Source organism: Physeter macrocephalus, chromosome 2, assembly GCF_002837175.3.
Source record: "Physeter macrocephalus isolate SW-GA chromosome 2, ASM283717v5, whole genome shotgun sequence".
NCBI classification, from domain to species: domain Eukaryota; kingdom Metazoa; phylum Chordata; class Mammalia; order Artiodactyla; family Physeteridae; genus Physeter; species Physeter macrocephalus.
In genome coordinates this window covers 2,189,881-2,213,790 of record NC_041215.1, presented here as the reverse complement: position 1 = coordinate 2,213,790, position 23,910 = coordinate 2,189,881, and the positions used below count along the sequence as shown (strand labels likewise).

At 48.8% G+C, this 23,910-nt stretch overlaps 1 protein-coding gene across 1 annotated transcript in view; it reads right to left on the bottom strand.

The window, feature by feature from the left end:
• Positions 1-23,496, bottom strand: part of KCNIP1 (potassium voltage-gated channel interacting protein 1) — a 218,922-nt gene extending 195,426 nt beyond the window's left edge. The window contains exon 1 of the mRNA XM_007125559.2: positions 23,423-23,496. Within this exon, the coding sequence (XP_007125621.1) occupies positions 23,423-23,483 (61 nt within the window). The 5' untranslated portion in view covers positions 23,484-23,496. The remainder of the gene's footprint in view (positions 1-23,422) is intronic.
• Positions 23,497-23,910: the final 414 nt, after the last annotated feature.

The window sequence follows — 23,910 nt, the reverse complement described above, 5'->3', positions numbered from 1 at the left end:
AAAAAAAAAAAAAAAAAAAAAAAGGAGCAGTTTGCAAAGCCCCTAATGTAGTACCTGACACATATGCTATCATTAACATAATACTCATAGTTGTGAGATCATCACCACCAATAATAGTCCTATCCTGGAGTCCTGGCAACCATCTGTGCTTTGATTCTATTTATGTTGCCACCTAAACAATCAACCAATATCTCATGAGCGATGAGCACCTATATGTGCCGGGCACTGTACTAGGCGCTGGAACGGTAAATGAGAGATACGGTCCCTGCTTGCCAAGAGCTGGCCATCCAGGAGAAATAAATACACCCACAGCATTCTGCAATGGGCTGGTGACCATGGTGGTGTAGAAAGCATTAATCCCCAAGAAAACTATTCAGATGAGAGAATATTCAAGGATAGGTTTGGCGGGAATTCCCTGGTGGTCCAGTAGTAAAGAATCCGCCTTCCAATGCAGGGCACGCGGATTAGATCCCTGGTCGGGGAGCTAAGATCCCACATGCCACGGGGCAACTAATCTGGTGCTCCACAACTACTGAGCTCGTGCGCCTCAACGAGAGAGCCTGCGTGCCGCAAACTACAGAGCCCACGTGCTCTGAAGCCTGCACGCCACAACTAGTGAGAAACCGGAGCGCCACAACGAAGATCCCGTGCGCCACAATCAAGACCCAACGCAGCCAAAAAAATAAAGCAAATAAATAAATAAAATTTTAAAATATAGACTTAAAAGAAAAAAGGATAGGCTTGGCAAGGGAGTAAGGATGGGAAGGAAGGCATTTAAAGTCTAGAGACCGGGGCTTCCCTGGTGGCGCAGTGGTTGCGTGTCCGCCTGCCAATGCAGGGGAACCGGGTTTGCGCCCCGGTCTGGGAGGATCCCACATGCCGCGGAGCGGCTGGGCCCGTGAGCCGTGGCCGCTGGGCCTGCGCGTCCGGAGCCTGTGCTCCGCAACGGGAGGGGCCCAAAAAAATAAAGCAAATAAATAAATAAAATTTTAAAAAATAGACTTAAAAGAAAAAAGGATAGGCTTGGCAAGGGAGTAAGGATGGGAAGGAAGGCATTTAAAGTCTAGAGACCAATAAGAACAAAGGCATAGAAGGGGAGAGTTGTGAGGCAATTTGGGGGAAGACTCTATGACCTTGTGACTAAGAGTCTGCACTCTGCAGTCAGACTATCTAATGTGGGTTCAAATCCCAACTCTGCCATTTATAAGCTCTAACCCTGGGCAACTTTGTTACTCTACTCTGTGAGCCTATGGTTTGCCATCTGTCAAATGGAAATGATAACAGGACCAATCTCAGAAGCTCCCAAGAAGACGAATGTTCAACAGTAAAGCACAGTGCCTAACATGAAGCAGGTGTCCAGCAAATGCAAGAGAGAATGATTTATGATCATTCAGGCTGGAGGTTAGAGTGAGTAGTGCCTCGGTGTGAGATCAGTCCTTGCCAGAAACCTTGCATCCTTTAACAAGGCAGCAACATCTTTTGTTTCCACCAGCCCAGAGGCCATTCCTCTTCTTCTAGGATGAGCTCCTGGGTTTTCCCACTCCTCCTCCAAATACAGTCCACTTGGTTGTTAAGGCAGAATTGTCCTTCCTCCTAGATCCTGGCCAATCAGAGTGCAGTGTGTGGCCAATGTAGGCCACTGAGAGCCAGCCCTGGGATTTTCCTGGAACTACTGAGGAGAAGCTCTTTCCCAATGAGGCTGCTGAGCTGGCAGAGTGTGAGCCTGGGGCTGCTGGTGGCTGCTCTCAGAACCCCAGAGCTAGAGGTCTCCTGAGAATGAAGCCAAAAGCAAGGAGAGCAGACCTGAGAAATGGAAATCCACAGACTCCTGTTGACACTGTCTTTGAGTACCTGGATTCAGCTGTGACTGAAGTTTACCCTACCCTGGCCTTCTTATTGCATGAACCAACAAGTCCTTATTTTTTTCTTAAAGAGTAAGAGATGGCTTTCTGTTGTTTGGAACTGAAAAGGTCCTGACTAATGCAGATGGATGCCCACTCACCCTTCATTGTGCAAATGGGCCGTGGGCCCATCTTTGAGGCTAACAATTGTCTCCTATTCAATAACTGCCAGGTCTGCAGAATTGTTGAAGGGAGGCCAGTGGGTTCCATTCTCAAATTCAGAGCATCACCCTGTCTGGAATGACACTCCCCACGTGCATGTGCATTCAGAGGCAGTATCTATCAGCACAAATCCCTGCACGAAGTCTCCTCCTTTCCAAATGAAAATTAGCCTCAAGTCCTTTTAGACACTTGGATTTCTCTGATTGGGTGTCCATGACCCTGTGACATCTTGAGGTCCCAGAATGAGTCCCAGATTTCCTGCCAATAGGCAGAGAGGGGGGAATAGAGGGTAAGGGGCCCGACTTACTCTGACATCCCACAAAGGCCTCCGCTCTCCAAATAAGCCTGGCTCTTGCCGCATCAGCAACATCACGCCCTTGGACATGTGTTTCCAACTATCTTCCAGATTCCTTAGGAAGACCGACTACATTTTCCGAACTCCTGCTGTGCCCCAGGCACTAGACGTAACACTTCTCACGAATTCCTCATGTGCCAGCTGTGCAGGATGGCCCATTCTACGGATAAGGAAGGCCATCCAGCTTGCAAATACCACGGTGGAACTGAAGTCTGGCCTGCAGCTCTTTGCACAAGCCCATATGGTGCTGGGAAGGTCTAACAGGCCTTCGAAACAGCTATCTAGCTACCCAGAGACCACTTGTAGCTCACTCCTGAAAAAAGGGCCTGCTGACTGCAGCAGGGTACTGGGAGAGGTGAAGGGTCAGGTAGCGGGGTGAGCGGGGGTGAGGGGTTGCCAGGGAGCCACTGCAGCCTCTGGTTCCGGAGCAGCTGGGAGGCTGAGTCAGAGCAGCCTGGGTGGGATTGGCTGCTGAGACACAGGTTCCCCCCGAGGGCAGACCCCGGGCAGAATTTCTCATGCGGTCAATCCTTAAAACTCCAAGGTGAGCTCTGGAAGCCTTCCCAAATCCTCCAGCTCACAAATACCACTGCAGCATGCCCTCTCCCTGATGTGCAGTGAGAGATAACAAAAATAAAATGACCCCTTTAGAACCACTGCGTTTCTATAAATACAGGACGATAATCATTTTTGAAACTATTAAAATAAATTTTGCCCCCCAAACAAATACTATGTGGCATTAGATTACATCATTATTCTCAAAACAAACGTGTTTTATTTATTTATTTAATGCTTTCACTGTTACCAGGAACCCAAAGACAGAAGAAAATGAAGTTGTCTTAAGATGTGCATGCTGGGGGAGGGTATGTGAGTGTGTAAGCACGTGTGCAAACCTCCAGCTCAGTGACCCTCCCTCACCTTCAGGCCTCCAAGGAGCACCCTTCAAGTCTGTACCTTTGCAAAATAACTAGTGATCACCTGCTGTGGGTCTTCGGGTCATTCCTGAATAGTTTGAAAGGCCAAACTCACACGCCTGGCTCTGCGTCAGCTCGGAGCTGCTGACTTTGGCATGTGGCCTCACACTGGGTCCTCAGAACCTTCATAGCCCCATTTCATGGGTTATGAGCTCACTGAGGTTCTAAGGAGGAAAATGACTTTTCCAAAGGACTACAGAAGCCACAGGGCCACGATCAGAATTTTCCCCCAGGTCTTCCTGATGCCATATGCCCATGTGGTTTTTCCTGGGCCAGGACCCCTGCCTCCTCAGTTTCATTCAGCTCTGCAAACATTCATTCATTCAGTTGCCTCAAATCTCCTTTGTAACAGGACAGAATATTAGCAAATAACTAAGTGAACACGTCGCTTTATTCACCTCCTGCCATATGTCAGGCACTGTAAGTTGAAGACACCTTGAACTCAGACCTTCAGGCTTCATGGTCTGGAGCTTCACGCTGGGCTGCTGGTGAGCAACGGTGTCCTGGAGCCTGGAGAAGGGTCACCTAAGCCAGCTTTGGGATGGAGGAGAGACACGGGAAGGCTTCCTGGAGGAGGTGATGCCTATACCAAGCCCCAGAGGATAGGAAGTAGGTAGTCAGATGAAGGGCGTGGGTGCGAGGCTGGGCGGAGGTGTCCCAAACAGTGAGGATGGGATGAAAGCAGCTGACACTGTCTCAGTCTTCCCCTCCCACATGTCACTACCTGGGTTTCACTGGTGACTCTCCAATTCCAGCAAATTTGCAAGGCCCAGAAGGACAGATCGTGGGTGCTAGTACTGGGAGACTAGGCAGGGCTGAGCCGGGGCCTGGCGCCCGGGAGAAATTCCAAGGGTGGTTGTGAGATGGAATTGCATGGGGTACAGAGTCGCCCCCCAGGAGAGCAGCCTGGTCAGCTCTGGCATTTCTGGGCTGTGGCACCGTTTCCCTGGTGATTGGCAGAGATGAGGCTGTGCAGGGGTGAGGCTTCTGAGCACGGGACACGAACTAACCCTCACCCCTTGCTGAGGGGGATGTCAGAGACACGATTACTGGAATCACTCCCTTCACCAGGCGGACCCTGGGGAGTCAGATGGCTCCCTCCACCCTCCCCTCCCTCCCACCCCAGGAGAAGCATCCAGAGCGCTCCTGCCTCTGCTTAGTTGCCTAGGAAAGGGGCTTGTCACCACGTTTGGCTGGCACTGCGATACTGCAGTCTGAGTCAGAGACACATGGCAGCAAAGGTCAAGGCTCCCAAATTAACTCAAGGAAAAACTGCAGATCGGCAAAGATCTATGTAGGGTTTTCACAGAGTTCTTCCTTCCTCCGCGTTCCAGGAAGGGAATGCACATTGATGACATGCCAAGAAGGGCATACTCCAGACACTGGAGTGCTTGGTTATTCCCTTGTTAGACTTTGTTAAGTCTCAGGCGCTACCTAGGGGCTTTTCCGCAGGTTACTTCCTTTATCCTCACAACACCCCCATGGGGGATTTTGATCTCCCATTTCACAGAAGAGCAAACAGGCTCAGGGAGGTTAAGCCACTTGCCCAAGGACATCCAACTGGTAAGTGCTGGAGCCAGGTTAGGACCCAGGCAGTTTGCAAAGTGCGGGCTCAGCCCCTCAGAGACCAGAGACAGGGACAGGCCCACGGACGCAGCCGTTTCCCAAGCCCAGGCACACAGCAGGGACCCAGTAAATGCGGTACCTCAGACTAAGCCCAGGGCCTCACTAAGACTATAATGTCTCAGACAAAGTTCCCCAGGCCTTGCACCTGCCCCCTTATTTCATTCAATCTGGAACAAAACCAAGTTGCATGTTTTTCCTCCCCGGCTCCAACCCACTTCTCAGAGGCAGAGGTTTTGTAGGGGAGACAGCCCTCTCATGCCTGGTGAGCCCTTGGAGAACTCAGAGCACATGACCATCCAGAGGGAAGGCGTCCGACTCCACACTTGGTGGGCTGGGCCTCGGAAGAGAGAGCTCCAGGCTGGGGTTCAGGAGTCAGGCTTCTGGGGTGGTAAGGGGTAGGGCCCTTCTCCTCTCAGGACCTCAGTTTCTCCCTCTAAAATGAAAAAGTGGGCCGGTTCAAATCTGTTTTTTCTCTTTTTCTTTTTGGATTTGCTGTTTTGTGAGTATCCACCTTGGGACATGCAGCAAACAGTCGATAAAAGAGCTACTGTGTACTAATTTGGTTGAGTGCTTTACATGAATTATTTCATTGAATCCTCCCAACAATCCCATGGGGCAGGTTCTTTTGTTACTATTATTTGTACGTTATAGATGGGAAGAAAGAAGAACAGTGGGGTCAAGTGACTTGCCCAAGGTCACCCAGCTAGCAGCTGATGGAGTCAAGATTCAAACCACAGTCCAGCTTCAGAGCCTCGAGCATTCACCCTTCCATCCTTCCATCCCACACTTACATTTTCAAGCAGGGCAAGGCCACGTTTGAGGAACTAGGGGAAGGGCACAGTGGCATCCGATAGGGGTGGTTGTCATGAGGGTGGCACTTAGGAGGCCAAAAGATTACCCTCTTCTTTAAAACTCGGCCCTGCGAAGCAGTGATCGGTCACGGTCCCCAAACCCTGCCTCTCTGCACTGGCACCAGCCCAGGATTCTCCAGCAGGCTCTGAATCGTGTAATTATCCATGCAATAATTATGCCTGGCAGAAGGCTTCAGCTTTCCTGGGGGAGGGCTTCCCAGAGCATTGCCTAGCAATGCAATCACCATCAGCCTGCTCCGAGGAGGCTCGCCACAGCCCGACTCCCTTCCTCTGAGCGCAGTTCCTGGCCTGGGGGAGACCTCCCGTGCGGGAGCAGGTGGGCACCTGTCAGTCTGACGGGGGCACCTGTCAGTATCACTTGGTTTGGCTTCCTGGATGTACACAGCCCCATCTCTGACTACTGCCACCCAGCAAGCTTCCATCATCTCCCACGGCCCTATTTATGACCCAGAGGGGGGAAAAAAAAATCTATCAACTAGGAGCAAGCACCTAATCAGTTTATTCGGTTGCCTCAGGTCTTCTGATGTAATTATAATTCCTACTAAGGCACCGGTGTCAGGCTCATTTCAACAACCACTGCAGACACGATAATCAAAGCACCAGGATTCCTTTGTTCCAAATCCTGTACAGATGAGGCTCACGAGGTATGCTTTGGAGGGAAAACTAAGCATGTTTTTAAAATTTTTTTTTTCTCTCATCTCCTCTCCTTCCTGTTTCCTTCCATACAGAGATCAGGGAGAAGCTGCCAGAATGTCCCACGTGCAGCTGGAAACAGACTCAGGCCTACGGGGCTGTGAATGTGGCTCTTATAGGCTCACGGGCCAGCGAAAGATGCCTCGTGATGAGGCAGGAGTGGTGCCCAGGAGAGGCTGCTGGCTGCTTCCCAGAGACCTCACAAGGTGGCATTTACTTTGGTGAACTCCCCAGCCCCTGGCCCCCAGCCTTGGAGGTTCGGAAACCTGCTTTTGCTGGCACACCCAGAAGGGACCCATCTGTCAGGAGAACACTCCCATTAACCCAGATCATGAGACCAAAATATAAACCACACCGAGAAAAGGAACTGCTGTGCAAAGCAGGACTGCTGAAGCTGTCGTGACCAGTGCTGTCTCTCCCTAGAGGCAGAGCTGCCTGGGAAGGCGTGTTATAATAATAATAAAGTTTCCTGACGAACCTAGAATCATCTGGGATGCTAGTTGAACCACCAGAAGGTTTAATAGCATCAGACTCTGACTGTTTGCTGCATCCTTTCCCCAGGAGGGAGATAGTTGACCCTAGGATCACACAGGTGATCTGCCCTTTTCTATGCCCAAGAAGACCCAACAGCATCTGGACTCAGACTCCTTCCCCAGGTAGGACCCTACCCAGCTGATTGGGTGACCATCCCTGAACTGCTGTCTGTGGCAGGCCCGGCTGTGGTCTTCACACTACCTCGATCTTAGCTTCCCCAAGAGTATAAACTTGCTGTGGAGCCAACCAGCAACCGCATTTTCTGCCTCCTTCCCCTACCCCACCTCCCCACCACATCTGGCTGGGGTTAGGAGCAAACTCTCCTGGTGAAATCTGTGTATAAGTTATGTCTGTCATGGCTGGGTCACAGTGGTTAAGAAGCAGTGTGTTATCTCTACCCCCTTCACCTAGATGTAAAGGAGGCCCTAGGGTTGGTGGAGTGACAAGATGGAAGGAAGCTGGATCCCTGAGCGACCACGTGGAAGAAAGCTACTAGCCCAACAGGAACACCCACATTGAACAGTTATATGAATGATAAATAAAATTCTATGTGTTAAGCCATTGAAATATTGGGGTCTATTTGTTATAGCAGCTAGTATTGCCCTAAAGAATGTATTTTTCTATTCTAGGCCTGCCTCCCTGAGAAGACAGTCATCAGCCAATGGAGTGTTAAATTTTCTGAAACTTCAAATTCATACCCAACCACCATCTCTTATGTCACTCCTAAAGGTGGCTGATGGTGCGTGCTGTGCATGGATTTGCTTTCCCAAGTTCTAACTTGATTCCCACCTGCCATCCTTCCCAGATACGAGCTGATGTTACTTGCAGATCCCAAGCCACAGGCATGACATGGCAAATGGGATTCTGAAAGTATAGAGATTTGTACATATACAGCAACACGCAAATGACTAGGATGGTCTTTCAGCCTGGAAGAAGAGGTTAAATGCGTGCGTGTGCGCGCACACACACACACACAGAAATGCACTCACAGGAGCAGAATGGAGATAGAGCAGAGAGACAACCTGGGCTGTAAAGAGGGAGCAGAAAATGTGAACTTGATCAGAACTGGGATGCAAATAAATTTCACCTATCTCCATGTCAACTGTAATCAATTGGTAGTGACTGCTTGGAATGCTGTGTTAAGAAGGATTCTGAGTCACATTCTAGCTCAGAAGGAAAAAGTACTATGATGGATGATCAATTTCTGCCATGGGTAATAGATAAGGGAATGATAGCACATACCAGGAACCATCATACTTGTGCTAGGGACTAGGATTGTGGTTGCAGAGAAGGCTATATTTATGACGTCTATAGCCCAAAACTCACTGGGTCAAACCATAACAACCAAAACCATTGTTAACCCTCAAATGAGTGCCCATTACAAGGCAGGTGTTTTATGTACACCTTTTCAGTTAATCCTTACAACAACCTTGGAGGGAGCTATTAGCCCTATTTTACAGAAGACAGATCTGAGGTTCAGAGAGAGTAGATCAGTTCCAATGATGTGCGAGCTACCAGGGAGAGATCACAGAGCTGGCAGCCAGGAGAACTGGGATTAGTCTTGCGTTGCTTTGAGCTCCCACAGAAGCAGCTTCCTGAGCCTCAACCTCCTCAAGTGTCAAATGGAGCTAATGCCAGGCAGTAGGTGTAAAGTCTCTGAGCAATGGCACTACAGAGACCTAAGGGACAGATGGGCCTGGGTTCAATGCTGTCCCTGCACTTTGGCCTTTGGCCTTGGGCAAGTCAGTTCTCTCTGAGCTTCAGTTTTCACACTCCTAAAATAGAGAGAGTAACAGAATCTACCTCAAAGGATTGTGTGACAATTAAATGAGATAATTTAGGGGACGTGCCCAGCCCAGTGTCTGATGTCCCATTCAAGGTAGCACCCTTTATCTCTCTCTACACAAATGCACATGCACCAAACACCCTTTAAAGAGTCACTGGGTGACATGAGAAGTCTGGGGAACGGGGCAGTGGGGGAGCCTGCCTCAGTTTCCATCTTTTCCAGATTGCACTCGGTGCTTTGTAACCTTGAATAGATTCACCCTAGCTTCTGTCCATCACTGTATCCCCTCACTCGGTGTCTTTGCTTGAGTTCTCCTTTCTACCTGGATTCCCATGCACACCTTTGAACAACAATAACAGTCGCAGCAGTAAAAATGCCAACAGTGAATGAATTCTCTCTGTATCGAGTGCTTGCTATGGGTAGACAGCCTATTACTGATACCTGCACTCTACATGTTTACATTTTCTTCCATACTCTTATTACCCCTCTCCCTCCCTTCATCCCCTTCTTGATTCTGTTCCAGGGTTTTGGGGGACAGTAAATCAACTCCATAACAGATAAAGCTGCAGGCAGCTCTAATCTCAAAACCACTTTGGTCTTTCCATTACCTCCTGTCCTGAGCTGCCTGGGAGACAAATCCTCATCCTTAGCTCCATTTACACTTGATTTTTCATACTCTTCTAAGCAGCTGATGTGGTCAGTATTATAAACCTCACTGGACACACAAAGAAACTAAGGTTCACCTAGTAACTTACCTCGAGTCACACAGTCAATAAGAGGCAAGCCTGGGATTTAAATCTAAGACTACTTGGTCTTCAAATTGAATTCCTTATTTGATAGAATAGTACCTGGCCCCCAATGCTGACAGGTTATCCCCATTTTTCTAAACAACCCCACCAACAATATGTGATCCATTCGGGGGACCCCCTCAGGCTCAGAGTTTCAGGACCAGGGGATTCAAGGTGAATCCAAGCCATATAGGTTCCACCAAAGAGGGACACACAAAATCTGGTCTATCGTTATTCATCACCTATTATATTAATCTCTCCATTAGTGACAGGAATAATAAATGCTACCAATATTAAGAACCACTACCATGTATTGAGCCCTTACTATGTGCCACATAACTAAAAGCCACAAGAACCCTACAATGTCAGCATGTGATTATTCCTTTTCCAAGATGAACAGAGGCCCTACAGGTGACTGTAACTTGCCCAGGGTAAAAGGTGGGCTGTGGAGATACTGGACTTGAAGCCATTTCCATAATCCCTCCCAGAACCGGGGGTGGGGGGAGGGATTGCTGCCAAGAAGAACTTTTCTAGAAGCAGAATGTGCCTCTCCTTCTTATTACACAAAAAACGGGCGCTGAGGAGGAAGCATGGACCCTCCAGAAGCAGCTGGTGGGAGATGCCATTTTCTCCACTGCTGCTTGTATTCAGAAGTCAGTGCAGAATCAGGGCAGAACGTGGTTAGGCCAGGCTGACCTCCAGGGCCGCCCCCCCGCAACAGGCAGTCTTCCCAGCTTGCCAGGTAAGAAGGGCTGCTGCAGTAACCAGCCTGGTCCTGGCGTGAGTGCAGGTACATTCTGGTGTTCTGGGGAGCTGCCTGATGACCCCGCATACCTCTGGAGATGGGACATTTAACCGATGAGTTCATCTAAGAACACAGCCTCATCCTGCAATTTTATTCTTGCCTTCCTCAAATATTTATCAAAGACTGACTATGCACCAGGCATGGCACTGTGCTACGTGCTGGGAAGGCAAGTGTCGAGAAGGCAGCTTACATGAAAAGCATTCTGAAAGTACCAACCATGAATAAGAGTAGAAGTGTAGAGGCATGGGCTGAATTGTCTTATTCATTCCTACTGTTAACAAATATATCTGGGGGAATTCAAATTCTGGGGGTTGGAAATCTTTCTGTGCAGCCTAGTCAAGGAAGATAGTTTGGACAAAGGGAATGACAGCCTCAAATCCACCTGTGCTACTACCTCCAACAGCACCGTTAATTACTACCACCAGGACCACCATCATCCTGCCACCAACATTACTACTCACACCACTATATCGCCACCACCATCATCGCCACCACCATCATCAAGATCATTACTACCATGGTGACCATTATCACCGTCTACATATTGATACCCACCATTTATACATTGCCTTACAGTTTGCCACATACATGCACATTGTCTCACTTAATCCCCATGACAATCCAATGAGTTGATATCATGATAGTTATTATTTAACAGATGAAGAAACTGACATGCAGAGATGGGTTAAGCAATTTTCTTAAACCCCACAGCTCATAAGGGGAGTTAGACTGGCCTTTGGTTCTAGTTTACTCAACACCCCACACCTGTTGTTTCCTCCATCAACTCTAAGTAAGCAGTTATGGAATGGCCCCCAATGCTCTATGTTTTTGCACTAAACCACAGCCTTTGACGTTCAGATACTGTGGATAGGCATAGGAGGTGGTGACAGAGCTATGTCCAAGTTTCTTTGCCACACTGATCCCAATTAGGGAATCCCACATCCTGTGAAATGTCAGTTCAAGTCACCAGGTACCACTCAAGGGCTCAGAACTGTGTCGAGCTTCTCGGAGGAGCTCAGAAGGGCAGAAAGAAAAGTTCCGGTCGGTCGTTGAGGAAAGTGTACTCTTACTGGAGAGTCATGCATGTTTACATGGAGTGATTATAGGGCAATTCAAGGCGATCAACTGCTAAATCATGCAGGACAAACAGTGAGTGCATTGGGAGGGTGGGGGGAGCGGAGGCGGGCGGAAGTGATCACTGGGAGACTTTGGGGGAACAGGGTGGGGTGAGAGGGGACAGTCCTGATCCCCACTTCCTTTGTCCTGTGCTCGTCGTGGCTCTCTATCACCTGCCAGGACCCTTTCCTCCACCTCAATAAAGGTGGACAGCCTGACTCCGGTCTCTGCCTCTATTCTCTTCCCTCCCATTTCTAATAACAGCCTTTCCAGTGACATCCTCCAAGTCACAAACGTGCAAAGCATCACTGTCATTGCTTATTCCTTCTCCTTTCTTGCTGTCTGCTTCACTGACGTTCTCATGCTATTCCTTCCGCCTAGAACTTCACCACCTACATTCCTGCCTGGGCCAAGCCCTAGCTCTGTTATCAACCTCAAACACCACCTCTTTCAGCCTTCCTCTCTGACTCTCCAGCCCTGCCCCTCAGGAGGAGATGCTCCTTCCCTCCCCGGAAGCCCCACAGTGTAACACAAGCATGCGGGTGCTGGAATCAAACCCTCTGGGTTCAAATCCTGGTTTGGCCACTTATGAGAGATGAGACATTGGACATTTCCTCCCTTATGCCTCAGTTCTTCAGTTTCCTTATCTGTAAAGGGTCAAGTAATAGTGCTGACTTCCTCATGATGCTATAAGCTTTACACAAAAACCAAGCTGCTAAAGTGTCTGGCACGTAGTCGGAGCTCTATAGATTTGTGTTAATATTATTATTATTGTCACCAGCGTGAAGCTCCTTAAGGGCAAAGGCAGTGTCCTACATCACTCTTATCTCCTTCTGGCAGCTTCTCCTTCAGGGCAAGTAGATGGGAGCCTGACGTGGCTCCCAGAGAGGCTGCACGATGTGGACCAATGTACAGAGTGGTGGCTCAGGAAAGTCAGGAAGAACGAGGATACTAGCACAAGGCAGGAACACATGCAATAGGCAGTGGGGAGTGAAGGGTGCCCCTGAAAAAGTCAGGACAGGATTCAATACTCAGTCTTTAGTCCCTGGCCTTCCCACCCATCCTTATAGTGTACCCTGGGGACATATCAAACAAGCAGGGTGCTCTAGGAAATGAGTGGGGCTGTATTTGGAGTCAGTCAGAGCTGGTGTGAATCCTGGTTCTTCTACCAGCCACCTGGAGGGACTTAGACAAGTCACTTCCTGCCAAGTCTCAGTTTTCTCATCTATAAAATGGCGGGATAAATGCCTACCTCTCATAGTAGGAGAGTTCATTTGCTAGATGGGGATAATTACAGTATATACCCCATAGGGTTGCTGTGAGAGTTAAATTAGTTTAATGTATCAAAAGTACTTGGAATAGTACTTGGTACAAAGTGTTACACACGTCATTTCTTTTTACTATTGTTCTTCTTATTATAAAAGCTTTTAAAATATTGTTATATTTGTCAACACCTTGCAGAGTGCCTGGCACACAGCAGGTGCTCAATACAGATGAGTTTTTTCTTTTTCCTGTCTGGTTCCAGCTCTGAGGCTGAAATACCCAACAGGTGCATTCAAGAGATGCTTAAAGCACCAGCAAAGTAGAGGCATCAAAACTTGTGAAAAAACCTGTTTTGAAAGTATATTATATTTCAAAAAATGATCAAAGAAGTTATCATGGGAAAAATCTGAATTTTATTTCATTTCTTTAGACTTATCTTACTGTTTCTGTTTTGAATTATCTAAGTAGCAAGTGGTGAGGCAGTTGGTGGTGGGGACACAGTCTTTTAGCCTTTGGGCCTTTAGGGCTTAGAGTCTAATCCAGCCCAGTGTCAGCACTAAGAAAGGGAAGGAAAGGGAAGGAAGAGAGCGGGGAAGACTCTCTAAGAGACCCTGCTGATTGTGCAATTTGACCATTTGACCGTCTGGGAGAGTCTTACAAGGATGAGTCCCAGGGATGGAGAGAAAGTGCAGCCTCCATCACATGAATGCTAATGCACTGGCTTCCCAAAGGCAGCTGGGCGCCCTGTGGTCTCTAGAGCCCTCTCTTGGCTGCCAGCCGAGCCCTCCTCTTCTTCTGGCTCCAGGGTCAGATGGGTGAGGAGGCCAGTGGCTGTCATTTCCTGTCTCTAAAAGCTCGGGAGCAGCCACAGTTGTTCAACCTCTTCTTGGGGGTCAGAGGCCTGCTTGCCCTGGATGTGCCCTCAGGCCGGAGGAGGTAACTTGGAATCAGACATGCTTCAAATCCTTGCTCTCTAATACTGGATGATCATAGAACCTCCCTGAGCCTCAGTTTCCCAATTTGCAAAATGAGGATAACAAAACAACCATCATAGGACTACTACAGAAATGAAAGAAGATTAGGCATGCAGAAGGCTCTGGGACATGGCAGGCCTTCAAAAGTTAGAATTCCTCCTCTTCAAGCAATGCTTCCCCATCTCTCCAATTTCTACCCTAAACAAGCCTATTTACCCTGGAGGAGTCCTGATTAATTGCTTAGTGCAGAAAGCTTCCTACTAGAGCACGGACTTGAGGATATGGGGAGCGGGAAGGGTAAGCTGTGACGAAGTGAGAGAGTGGCATGGACATATATACACTACCAAATGTAAATTAGATAGCTAGTGGGAAGCTGCCGAATAGCACAGGGAGATCAGCTGGGTGCTTTGTGACCACCTAGAGGGGTGGGATAGGGAGGGTGGGAGACGCAAGAGGGAAGAGATATGGGAACATATGTATATGTATAACTGATTCACTTTGTTGTAAAGCAGAAACTAACACACCATTGTAAAACAGTTATACTCCAATAAAGATGTTAAAAAAAAAAAAAAAGAAAGCTTCCTACAATAACTAGGATTGTTCATTTGTTTTCCAACAGAGACATCCTACTAGGCCCCCTGGAAGAGGCATTTGACTTTCATGCTTCAGGCCCTTCCTTTGTCCATTAGACTCCTACTAACTTCTGTCAAGTCTTCTGGCTTCAAATCCCACACAAAGGCTTTTGCTCAGAATCCAGGCGGCCAGCCTGCTCTGCCATACTGAGCATTGTCAATGAAATCCCTTGTGGAGAGACGTCAGTAGTTCACACCAGTCTGTCCTGCACCCTGTCCTGGCCTACGGTCTTGGAAGCCAACCAGATGAAGACCTAGAATGCCCCTTTGTCACACCTTCAGGTAGCATAGATCTTGGAGGTAAAGCTAAGGTGATGGCTGGTAGAATCAAGATTCAGGATCTCACTTGGCTGGAATAACATTTTAAATTAGCAAATGAAAACTTAATGGGCATACATAGTCCTACCCTTCTGTTTCATTTAAGGAAAAAAAAGAAAAAAGGATCAATTGCAGAAACGCTGATCTGGGGAAATCTGACTTCCTGGCAATTCATATAAAAACAAGCAGTGCTGGGGAAGCCTGGGGTTCAGATCGCAGGGCTGACGCTCAAGCTGTGTGACTGTGGGCAGACCGCTCGCCTTCTCTGGACTTGTTTGGTTATCCTAAAATGATACTTAAACGAGAAGGCTTCAAAGGTCCCTGCCAGTTTGATATATAATCCTATAATTACATATATACATATATACCAATATATACACACACATGCACACTATAATCTGTGCTCTAAGTCAATGTTTCTCCAACTGCAGTGGGCATCCAAGGCACCAGGAGATCCTGTTAAAAATGCAAGATTCCGTAGGGGCCTGCGACTCTGCATTCCTAATAAGCTCCCAGGTGACGCAGAGGTTGCTGGTGTGAGGACCACACTTTGAGTGGCATGGCTCCAAACAGCAGTAACTTGCCTCTAATTCACCCTTGCTATGTTCTGACCACAGTATCTTACATGCATTATTGCATTTAATTCTCATAACGACCTTGGAGGTAATTACTATCAATATCTTAATTCTCTAGATGTGGAAACGAAAGTTCACAGAGGCAAGGGGACCTGCCTGAGGTCACATAGCTAATAAGTTGCACAGCTAGGTTTTGAATCCAGGTCTGTCTAATCAAGAGCATGTGTCTGTACCTGCTATACCACATATATATGTGTAATACAGATTTAGGCCAATGTGTGGCTAAGGACGGGAAGGGAACTAATGAGAAAGCAGAAGGCAAATGCACCAGCAAGTTCTTGCGTTTGTTTCCTTTGCAAGGATGACCACTCATCCACCCACTGATCCCTCCCTGCCTCTCTGGACCCTGTGAAAACACAGACTGATTCTGATGTCCGATTCTGATGGTTTGAAATTCTAACAGCCTTGGAGGTATTTAAGCGCTCCATCCTTCTCTGATAGGCAACCATGGCTGTAACAAAGGGAGAAGAATTTAGTTCACAGAAATGATTAGCGCAGAGGAGAGATGTTTAATCCTATTAATGAATTTGCTAATTGACCTTCTGCCCCCAATCATTTCATATTCAGGCTTTTGGAGTGTCAGATTAAATGGAAACAGATCCAGGGGTTGTTGGAGATGGGGTGAAAAGCATTTTGCTCAAGGCCTGCAGATGGCTCAGTAGTTCCGTATGCTAATGAGGTGCTTTGTCTATCCCTGGATGCCTTCTCCCCCATCTCCACACACCCTGTTTTGGCTGTTCTTCCTCGAGGGGAGGCGGCTGGTGAGGTTAAAAGCTCAGGCTCTGGGATTAGCCAGAACCAGGTCCTGCTATCCGTACGCTGTGAGACTCTGAGCAAAGCACTGCCCTTCTTGGAACCTCAGTTTCTTCATCTGCAAAATGGAAACTGTAATAGGGTCTGTTCTCCAGGGCTGGGAGGAGGTTAATAAAATAACACAGGAAAAGGGCAGAGCAAAGTGCCTGGCACAGAGCGAGGCCAGGTCATCGTTAGCTATTACTATTATTATTAATCCTGCTGATGATCCATGTTATCCAATCTCACCGTTGGGAATTTCATCATCATCTGAAACTGACGGCTTCCCACAGAAGTCACCGGAGAAACTGCTTGGGATTCCAGTGGCCATAGTTGTGACGGCTCTGGGGCCCACGGGGTGGACTCAGAGGCCACAGCTCGAAGGCACAGAGATCACCAAGGACTACCCAGTCACAGTGCAGATGGAGCAACAGAGGAGGAAAGGACCTGCCCTGCGATGGGACAAAAGGCAGCAGCAAAGCCACTACTGCCCCGAGTTGCTAGAATCATCTCACCTTCTGTGAACCACTGTACTCACCACCTCCTGGGCCCCTCCCACAGCCCTAGGGAGATAAGGGAGACACCATCATTGTTAGAGAGGAGGAAACGGAGGCTCAGAGAGGTTCAGCTAAGAAGTCACAGAGTCGGAGTTTGAACCCAAGTCTCTTACTTTAACCCAGTGGTCCTAACCATCGCACACCCTATTCCTAACTCTCTGATTTGACTGCAGGTTCTACTGCCACCCCCCATCCCCCAACTGCCCCAGTGAAGCTTTCAGTTTGGCCTGGAATAAGAAGAATTAATCCAATGCTCTGCTCCCACGGCTAGGGTATGGGACTCTAGTGATAGCCCAACTGATCACAGCTACTCCCTAAAGGTGACCTATTTAAAACACTACCTGGAGGGAGGGGAAGCATTTAAAGATAAGTCAAATTGTCTGAAAGTCTCAGGACTCTCTCAGTCTCTCTCTCTCTCTCTCTCTCTCTCTCTCTCTCTCTCTCTCTCACACACACACACACACACACACACACACACAAACACACACACTCTCTCTCTCTCTCTCTCTCTCCCGCCCCCCAATACTGCTCGTCCTCTGCCTGATGAATGGGAACATCAGCTCCAGGGCCATTATGCAGAACTGTGCAGCACTTCTCCCCATGAGCGAACCCGGATTTCTCATCTGCGAGGCCGCATTCCTGCACTCCTTGGAGCCATCAAGAACTCACAACCTGTTCTAACCATCCTTATCTCCATGCAGACAACATCCATCAGCATCAGGCCTTGACAGAGGCCCTGGAATAAGACTCATTCCCTGAGAGCTAGTCAGAGAGACGGATGCGTAAATCCATAATCACATATTGTTCGGGACTGTAGCCAAGGGAAGGGGCAACAGCTGTAGGGGAGCAGGGGAGAGAGAAATGTGCTCTGCCCACAAGAGCTTGGGAGGAGGGGACATTGAATGAGGTCTTGAAGGGTGTGCAGGAGTTCACCTTGGGAGGTGCAAGTGGAGGGAGAGTGGGGAAGCCAAGGGGGATCTTGGGTAGAAACAACATCAGGGAAGCAAAGTACAAATAACTGAGTGGACAGATACACAGATTCTTGATCTCACCTAGACAAGACAAAGGGGAACCTGAAATACAAGAGAGGGCATTGAGGGTCGGTCCTCACTTTCGTTTTTTGAATGAATCAACAAAAGGACGGAGGGAGACGCAAGAGGGAAGATATGGGAACATATGTATAAGTATAGCTGATTCACTTTGTTGTAAAGCAGAAACTAACACACCATTGTAAAACAGTTATACTCCAATAAAGATGTTAAAAAAAAAAAAAAAGAGTGAGAGCCTAGAGATACTTTTCCATCTTCCCGCCTTCCCGAAACATACCACACACCTACGGGTACCCAAAAATTTCCAGAACTCTTCTTGACTGAACTTATAATTTTCAGCTCTTCATGAAGCACTTGTTATAAGTCTACTATTAATTATCTGTACCAGGGCCTCCTATACCACTGACTCCTTCCAAGTTTCACGGTGGGGGGCTTATAACCAGGATTTGGGTAGCATGACTATCAATGCTCTTCATGCAAAGACAGCCTCCTATCATAGCCTTTCTGGGACTTCATTAATCATTAATTTATGGATTAATTTACTCACTCATGCACTCATTTCTTCAACCATTCCTTCTGTCATTCATCTGCTTCCTCATTTATTTATCCCCTCATTCATTCAATCATTCATTCTTCCACTCACTTGCTAATGTTATGTATTCACTTGCTCATTTGTACACTTACAAACCATTTATTGAGCAAAACCCTTCTAGGCATATAAAGAAGTCTGAGACACGATCCTTTTCCAGGGACCAGGCCAAAAAAACCTCAAACAGTAGTCCTTTCACTTCCATCTTTCAGTCTTTACTGTCTCCCTCTCCCCATTCGCTTTGAGCTTCCTTGACTTTCTTCTGGGATGAAGGGACCAGAACTGTGCCTGGCACTGGGTATGGTCTCCCTGTACCTTTGTGACTCTCAGGGGGCTGGGGAGCAGGAACACTGTTCTCAGCACTTCCCTGCTTAGTGGTAAACAGACTCAGTCCATTCTGTGGACAAAGCCAATTCAGAGCCAGCAGACCAGAGAAAAGAATTCATTCCAGGCAGAGGGCTGGTAACTGAAATTCCAGTGGGAAGCTCACTTTTGCTTCAGGGTGGGCAATTCCAGGAAATAACAGAAAGTGGCCAAGCAGTCCATTATTTATAAGTTCCTCCAGAAAAGATTTATGGAGTACCTACTATGTGCAAGGAACCAAGCTGGGGACTATGAAGGACGATTCAGAGTAGCTCCCCTGAGAAGCTGACGCTCTGGGGATGGTGAGGAGGTGAGTGAGGAGTTAACACCTCCATCAATTGCCTAATTCAAAGCATGACTTGAGAGTCATGAGAATGTACATCTTAAAAGATTAAGGAATTTAGATGGGAGAAGTTGCTTCTTTCCAGGGCTTGGGGGAGCCTTCCTGAATGTGGAAATAGCTGAGTGAGGTCTTGGAATGTGGGTAGAATTTTAACTATTAGACAAGGAAGCAGGGCGGCTGGGGGGGGCGGGGAAGGGTAAGACAGAGTTAAAAGGATGGACAAAGATGCAGAAACGGGTAATGCTCAGGGCATGGACACCTCTGTAAATCAGTACTCCTCTTTTAGACATAAGAACACTGACATTTCCAAGGTGAAATGACTTGCCAAAGGTCCCTTGAGCCCAGGACAGTGTGACGGCAGGGCTACTGCTTCTCTATGCCTGGCTGCTTCCCATTGGTCTCCCAGATTTTTCCTGGGAGAATATGCTGCGAGAACATGCTGCCCGGAGCAATAAACCCCAAACCTGGCCTCATCAGGAATATTGTGCTTCCATAAGGTCTCTAAGGTTCCGAGATGCTCACTGGTCTAGGAGTGAGGGGAACAGTCCCATATTTGTCTCTAGCTTGCCATGTAGCCTTGGAAAAAGCATCTAAAAGCTGTGAGATTTTGTTGGCTCTTCTATTCAATGAACACTCTGCAGATCCCAAGCTCAGTCCTTCCTGAAGGTTCTGAATGCTTTCCCTCGGTCACGGAGGATTGATAACCCAGCCACCCCTGCAAAGTAGGCTTATTTGCTTATAGGCAAATTTCCATTGAGATGTCCTTGGGCTAGTGACATTCTCCCTGAATTCTCTCACCCCCTGCCCCTCACACAGGCCCAGCCACTGAACCTGCGTGATCCTCATCTGATCACCCCTGACATCCCGACCCTTTAAGCCCAGAGCCGTGTCCTTCGTATGATAAACACATACAAAACTGTTGGAGCCAGAAACCCTACCTGGGACTGGGATGCCGAGACTGAATCCCTGAAGCAGGACTTTCCTCATTCTTACTTAATGACCAACAAAGGTCCCAAACAGAGAGAAGGATAGGAAATTAATTTGAAACTTTTTTATTCAGTGACGTAGCTCTTAAATTACTTTAGATTTCTGTTGCCTTCTGGAAGCTCTCCCTGAACACCCAGGTTGGGCTAGGCATGTCCCTTGCCACTAAATCATGTGGAGCTTTATATGTATGTGATTCCAAATTACATTTTCAAAACAGGGTATTTGTTAAACAAGATACAATGTTTTCAGGACCAGCCACAAAGCAGAGGTCAGCAGGGGCTGCAGCAACAGGACCAGCATCTGAGCACGTGAGGTTTGGGTTCTACTTTCCTGGACACGGCAGAAGGAACGCTCCAGAACTGAGCTGTGAGGATTCCAACAGACATGGACTACCTCCAGGATGGCTTACTCTAGGCATTTGGAAGCCCTAAACACTAGAGCCATAAATTGAATAGTAGTTAAAATTTGCTGACTACTTATCATGTAGCAGAGCTCGTGCTAAGCATTTGATTTGCATTATCCCTGAAATCCATACAGCACAACAGCTATTTTAAGATGGTAACTATTACTGTCCCTGTTTTCTAGTTGAGGAAAATAAGGCTTCGTCATACCGCTAGTAAGTGGTAGAGCCTGGATTTGAACCCAGCAGGGAGACCAATTCCCGAGTTGAAAATCTCCACCACTCTCTTCTGACTGTTTGCATTTAGATCTGAGGCTGGTGTCTCAGACATCATAGTGGCAGCTCTGGTAAGAGCATCAGCAATAGAAATCTTCAAATTTGAGAACTGGATGGAACCTGAGAAAATGTCGAATGTAAATTCCGCCTTTTACAAAGGTGAAACCTAGGTCTCCACGGGGGAAGGGACCTGACCAGGAAGTGATCCCTGATCACTAGCCTTTCCAGACAGTTTCCAAAAGCCACTGTTCTCTGCAGAAAGGGTCTTCTGCTGATCAGCATTCCACTGAGCTAGACAGGAAGATAAGACTCTGCTCCAGGACAAAGGCTTGGGGGAATGTACGTAGCTGGAGCCCTGGACAATTCCAGCCCGTGTGGTGTGGCTTTGTGCAAATGGGGCTGACCAGACACCCCAGGCTCGTGGCAGCTTGTCATGGCAGCCCATCCACTAGCCCTGGACCCGCAATGAGCTTCAAACAAGTGTTGTTGGGAGAGTTAAGTGAGAATGTGCAGATAAGGCACCTAGCACTGTGTCAGGCACACGGTAGGGGCTCGCTGAATGCTGTGCCCCCTCCTCTCTTTTCTTAGACTCCTAGGAGAGAGAAGCAAAGAGCTCTGGCCTCTTGGAATCCTTTGGGAATCCATCTGGGGTGACCTGCAGTTTTGGGTAGGAAAAGGGAATGGTAGACAGTAACGTCTGAGTAATGTCTCAGCTCATAATCTTTGCTCAGCCCTAGGTGAGGAACTCCATATCCATCGTTCAGTTGATCTTGGCATCGTTCAGCAATCTCCTCTGGGTCCCTGGTAGCTGCAGCTGACACAGTAGACGAGGCAGCGTCCTCCCTCTCTCCACTCCCTCCACACCCTGTTTCCTGCCAGGAGATAGTATCCTGTCCATTTTACAGATAAGAAACTGAGGCTTAGACAGGTGAAGGGATCTGCCTGAGGTCACATAAGGAAGGAGTGATGGAGCTAAGATTTGCACCCAGAATCTGTTGGACTCTAGGGTCCAAGATTTTTCTGTGACACCTAGCTGCCTCCCAGGAGTGCCACAGGCATTGAAAATATATTAAAACAAATCCCTGAGTTTCTTATCCCCACAGTCCCCTGGCCTCTGGGACCTCATGGTGGTCAGATGGTGGGGAAAGAGACCAGGATTTGCTGCTGAACTTTGTCCCCAGTCAAGCAGTATCTGAGGATCCGTGAGAAGTGGGGCTCTTAATGTCAAGGTCCTGGGCCAAGGCTTGCAGACCTGTCATGCCTAGGACTGGTAAAATGGCACCCAGTCTCTTTCCTGCCAGGAGGATGTACAATGCAGCTGGACAAATGGGTCAAAGCCTCTTCCCATGTTCTAGCCTCTGAATGCCAACCCAGCTTCATCACCTGAGATCTTCACCCAGAGATCTTATTCCTCAGTATTCAGCCAGCCTGATATCTCTGGGGACTGGGCCAGATGTCGAGATCCCCCAACGACAAGTTATCCATGGGGAGCTATCTCTGCGATGCAGACTTTCCTATTGAATCAGGAAAGACCAACCAAGTCTTGAGAGTGGACTCACTGTGCACCCTGGCGTCCACCATTATCCTAACGCTGATCTAATCACTAGCCAGCATAAGGGGTAGGAACTGTAACCTCACCTGTCACCAGAACCTGGGCTCCAATGGCAGAACTTAAAGGTTTAACGGTCAGGTTACTTAAAATCCTTCTACCACTTGTACTTGAGCATAAAAACCAAACCAACCAAACCCATCATATTCTTTTTCCTAACTGCATCCAGTGTCTTTATTCCAACAACCAACTTTCAAACAGCTGGACAGGAGGCCTGCACGGTCCCCCACGGTGCAACACGTTTCCCCCAAATTCGCATGGACCCGTTTCATGACTGTCCCGCTGGTGAGATTGGGCTTATCTCAGCTGGAGTCCAGGCAGGAGGGACCCAGGGATATTATGCTTTCTAATCCCTGATGTTAGCTCACCTCTTCACCAGACCTTGACAGTGCTCTCAGCTCTCCAGCGGTTCCCAGAGCATGGCAGCACCCTCGTGTGATGCCCTGGCTCCCAACTCCCTAAAGCCACCAGGACACGAGCCCTGAGAGTTTTATCACCTGCCAGCAGCTGATTCCTTTTGGCTTGCAGAAAGCACTCTCTCCCTGATGATGGACCCCCAGGTCTGCACAGCATCGCTGCTGGGGGCGCGGAGGGGGCCGTGAGTGAATATGTGCGCACCCTCGCTGGATGCCCACAGTCGCACAAACACCAACGGTCATGGGAACAGGAAGAGCTTCCCAACATTTACACTCAGACAATTTCGTCTCCACCTCCCACCTGTGAATTTGTCTCTGCCTTCTGTGCCTAGAGATTCCTCCAGGAGTAGGGTCCTGGTACCTGGTGCCCCGGAGAGGTTCCGTGGCCCCTGAGGCCGCAGCCCACTCTGGGTCCCTCCTCTGCCAGTTCACGGGTATTCACACCAATCCTCCCGCCGGTTTCTTACTCCTTTGGTTACAGGAACCTGAACCCACTCCTCATGGGGAGGGGGGTCCGGGCCAAGGCGGGCAGGTGGCACACCCCAACCCAGCACCGAGCACCCCCAAACCCAGCCAGGGGAACAAAAGGAAGAAGGAGGTGGCTTACCTTTCGAGGGTCGTCTTTGTTTGGTTTGCAGAGACGAGAAGGTGCCCATGACGGCCCCCATGGCAGCGAAGACTTGTGTGTGAGTTGGGACCTCGGGCCCTGCCCCTCCCCTCCACTGGAAGGAAATCAGTGTGGATCTTCTACTCCGAATTGGGGGAGGAAAAAAAAAGCCCCCGGCAGCTCGCCGCAGCTTGGTATTCAGCGAGCGTGGGGCTGGGGCGCTGGGAGCCTTTTCTTTCCTTCTTCAGCCCCGCACACGCACTGACTCACAGGGCTAGCCGTTCCTGGCGAGCCTTCGGACCCGGGCCCGGCCGCTTCCCTCGCCGAGGACCGAGGACGATGCCCCGAAGCCTGCCTGGCGCTGGACACCGGGCCGGCGCGCCCGCCCGGCCGAGGCTCCTGAGCCAGCGCCGCGTGCGCTGCGGGAGCCGCGCTCGCCCGCCCCTCCTGCCGCACGCTCGGCTCCCCTCCCGGCGCTCGGGCTGGGT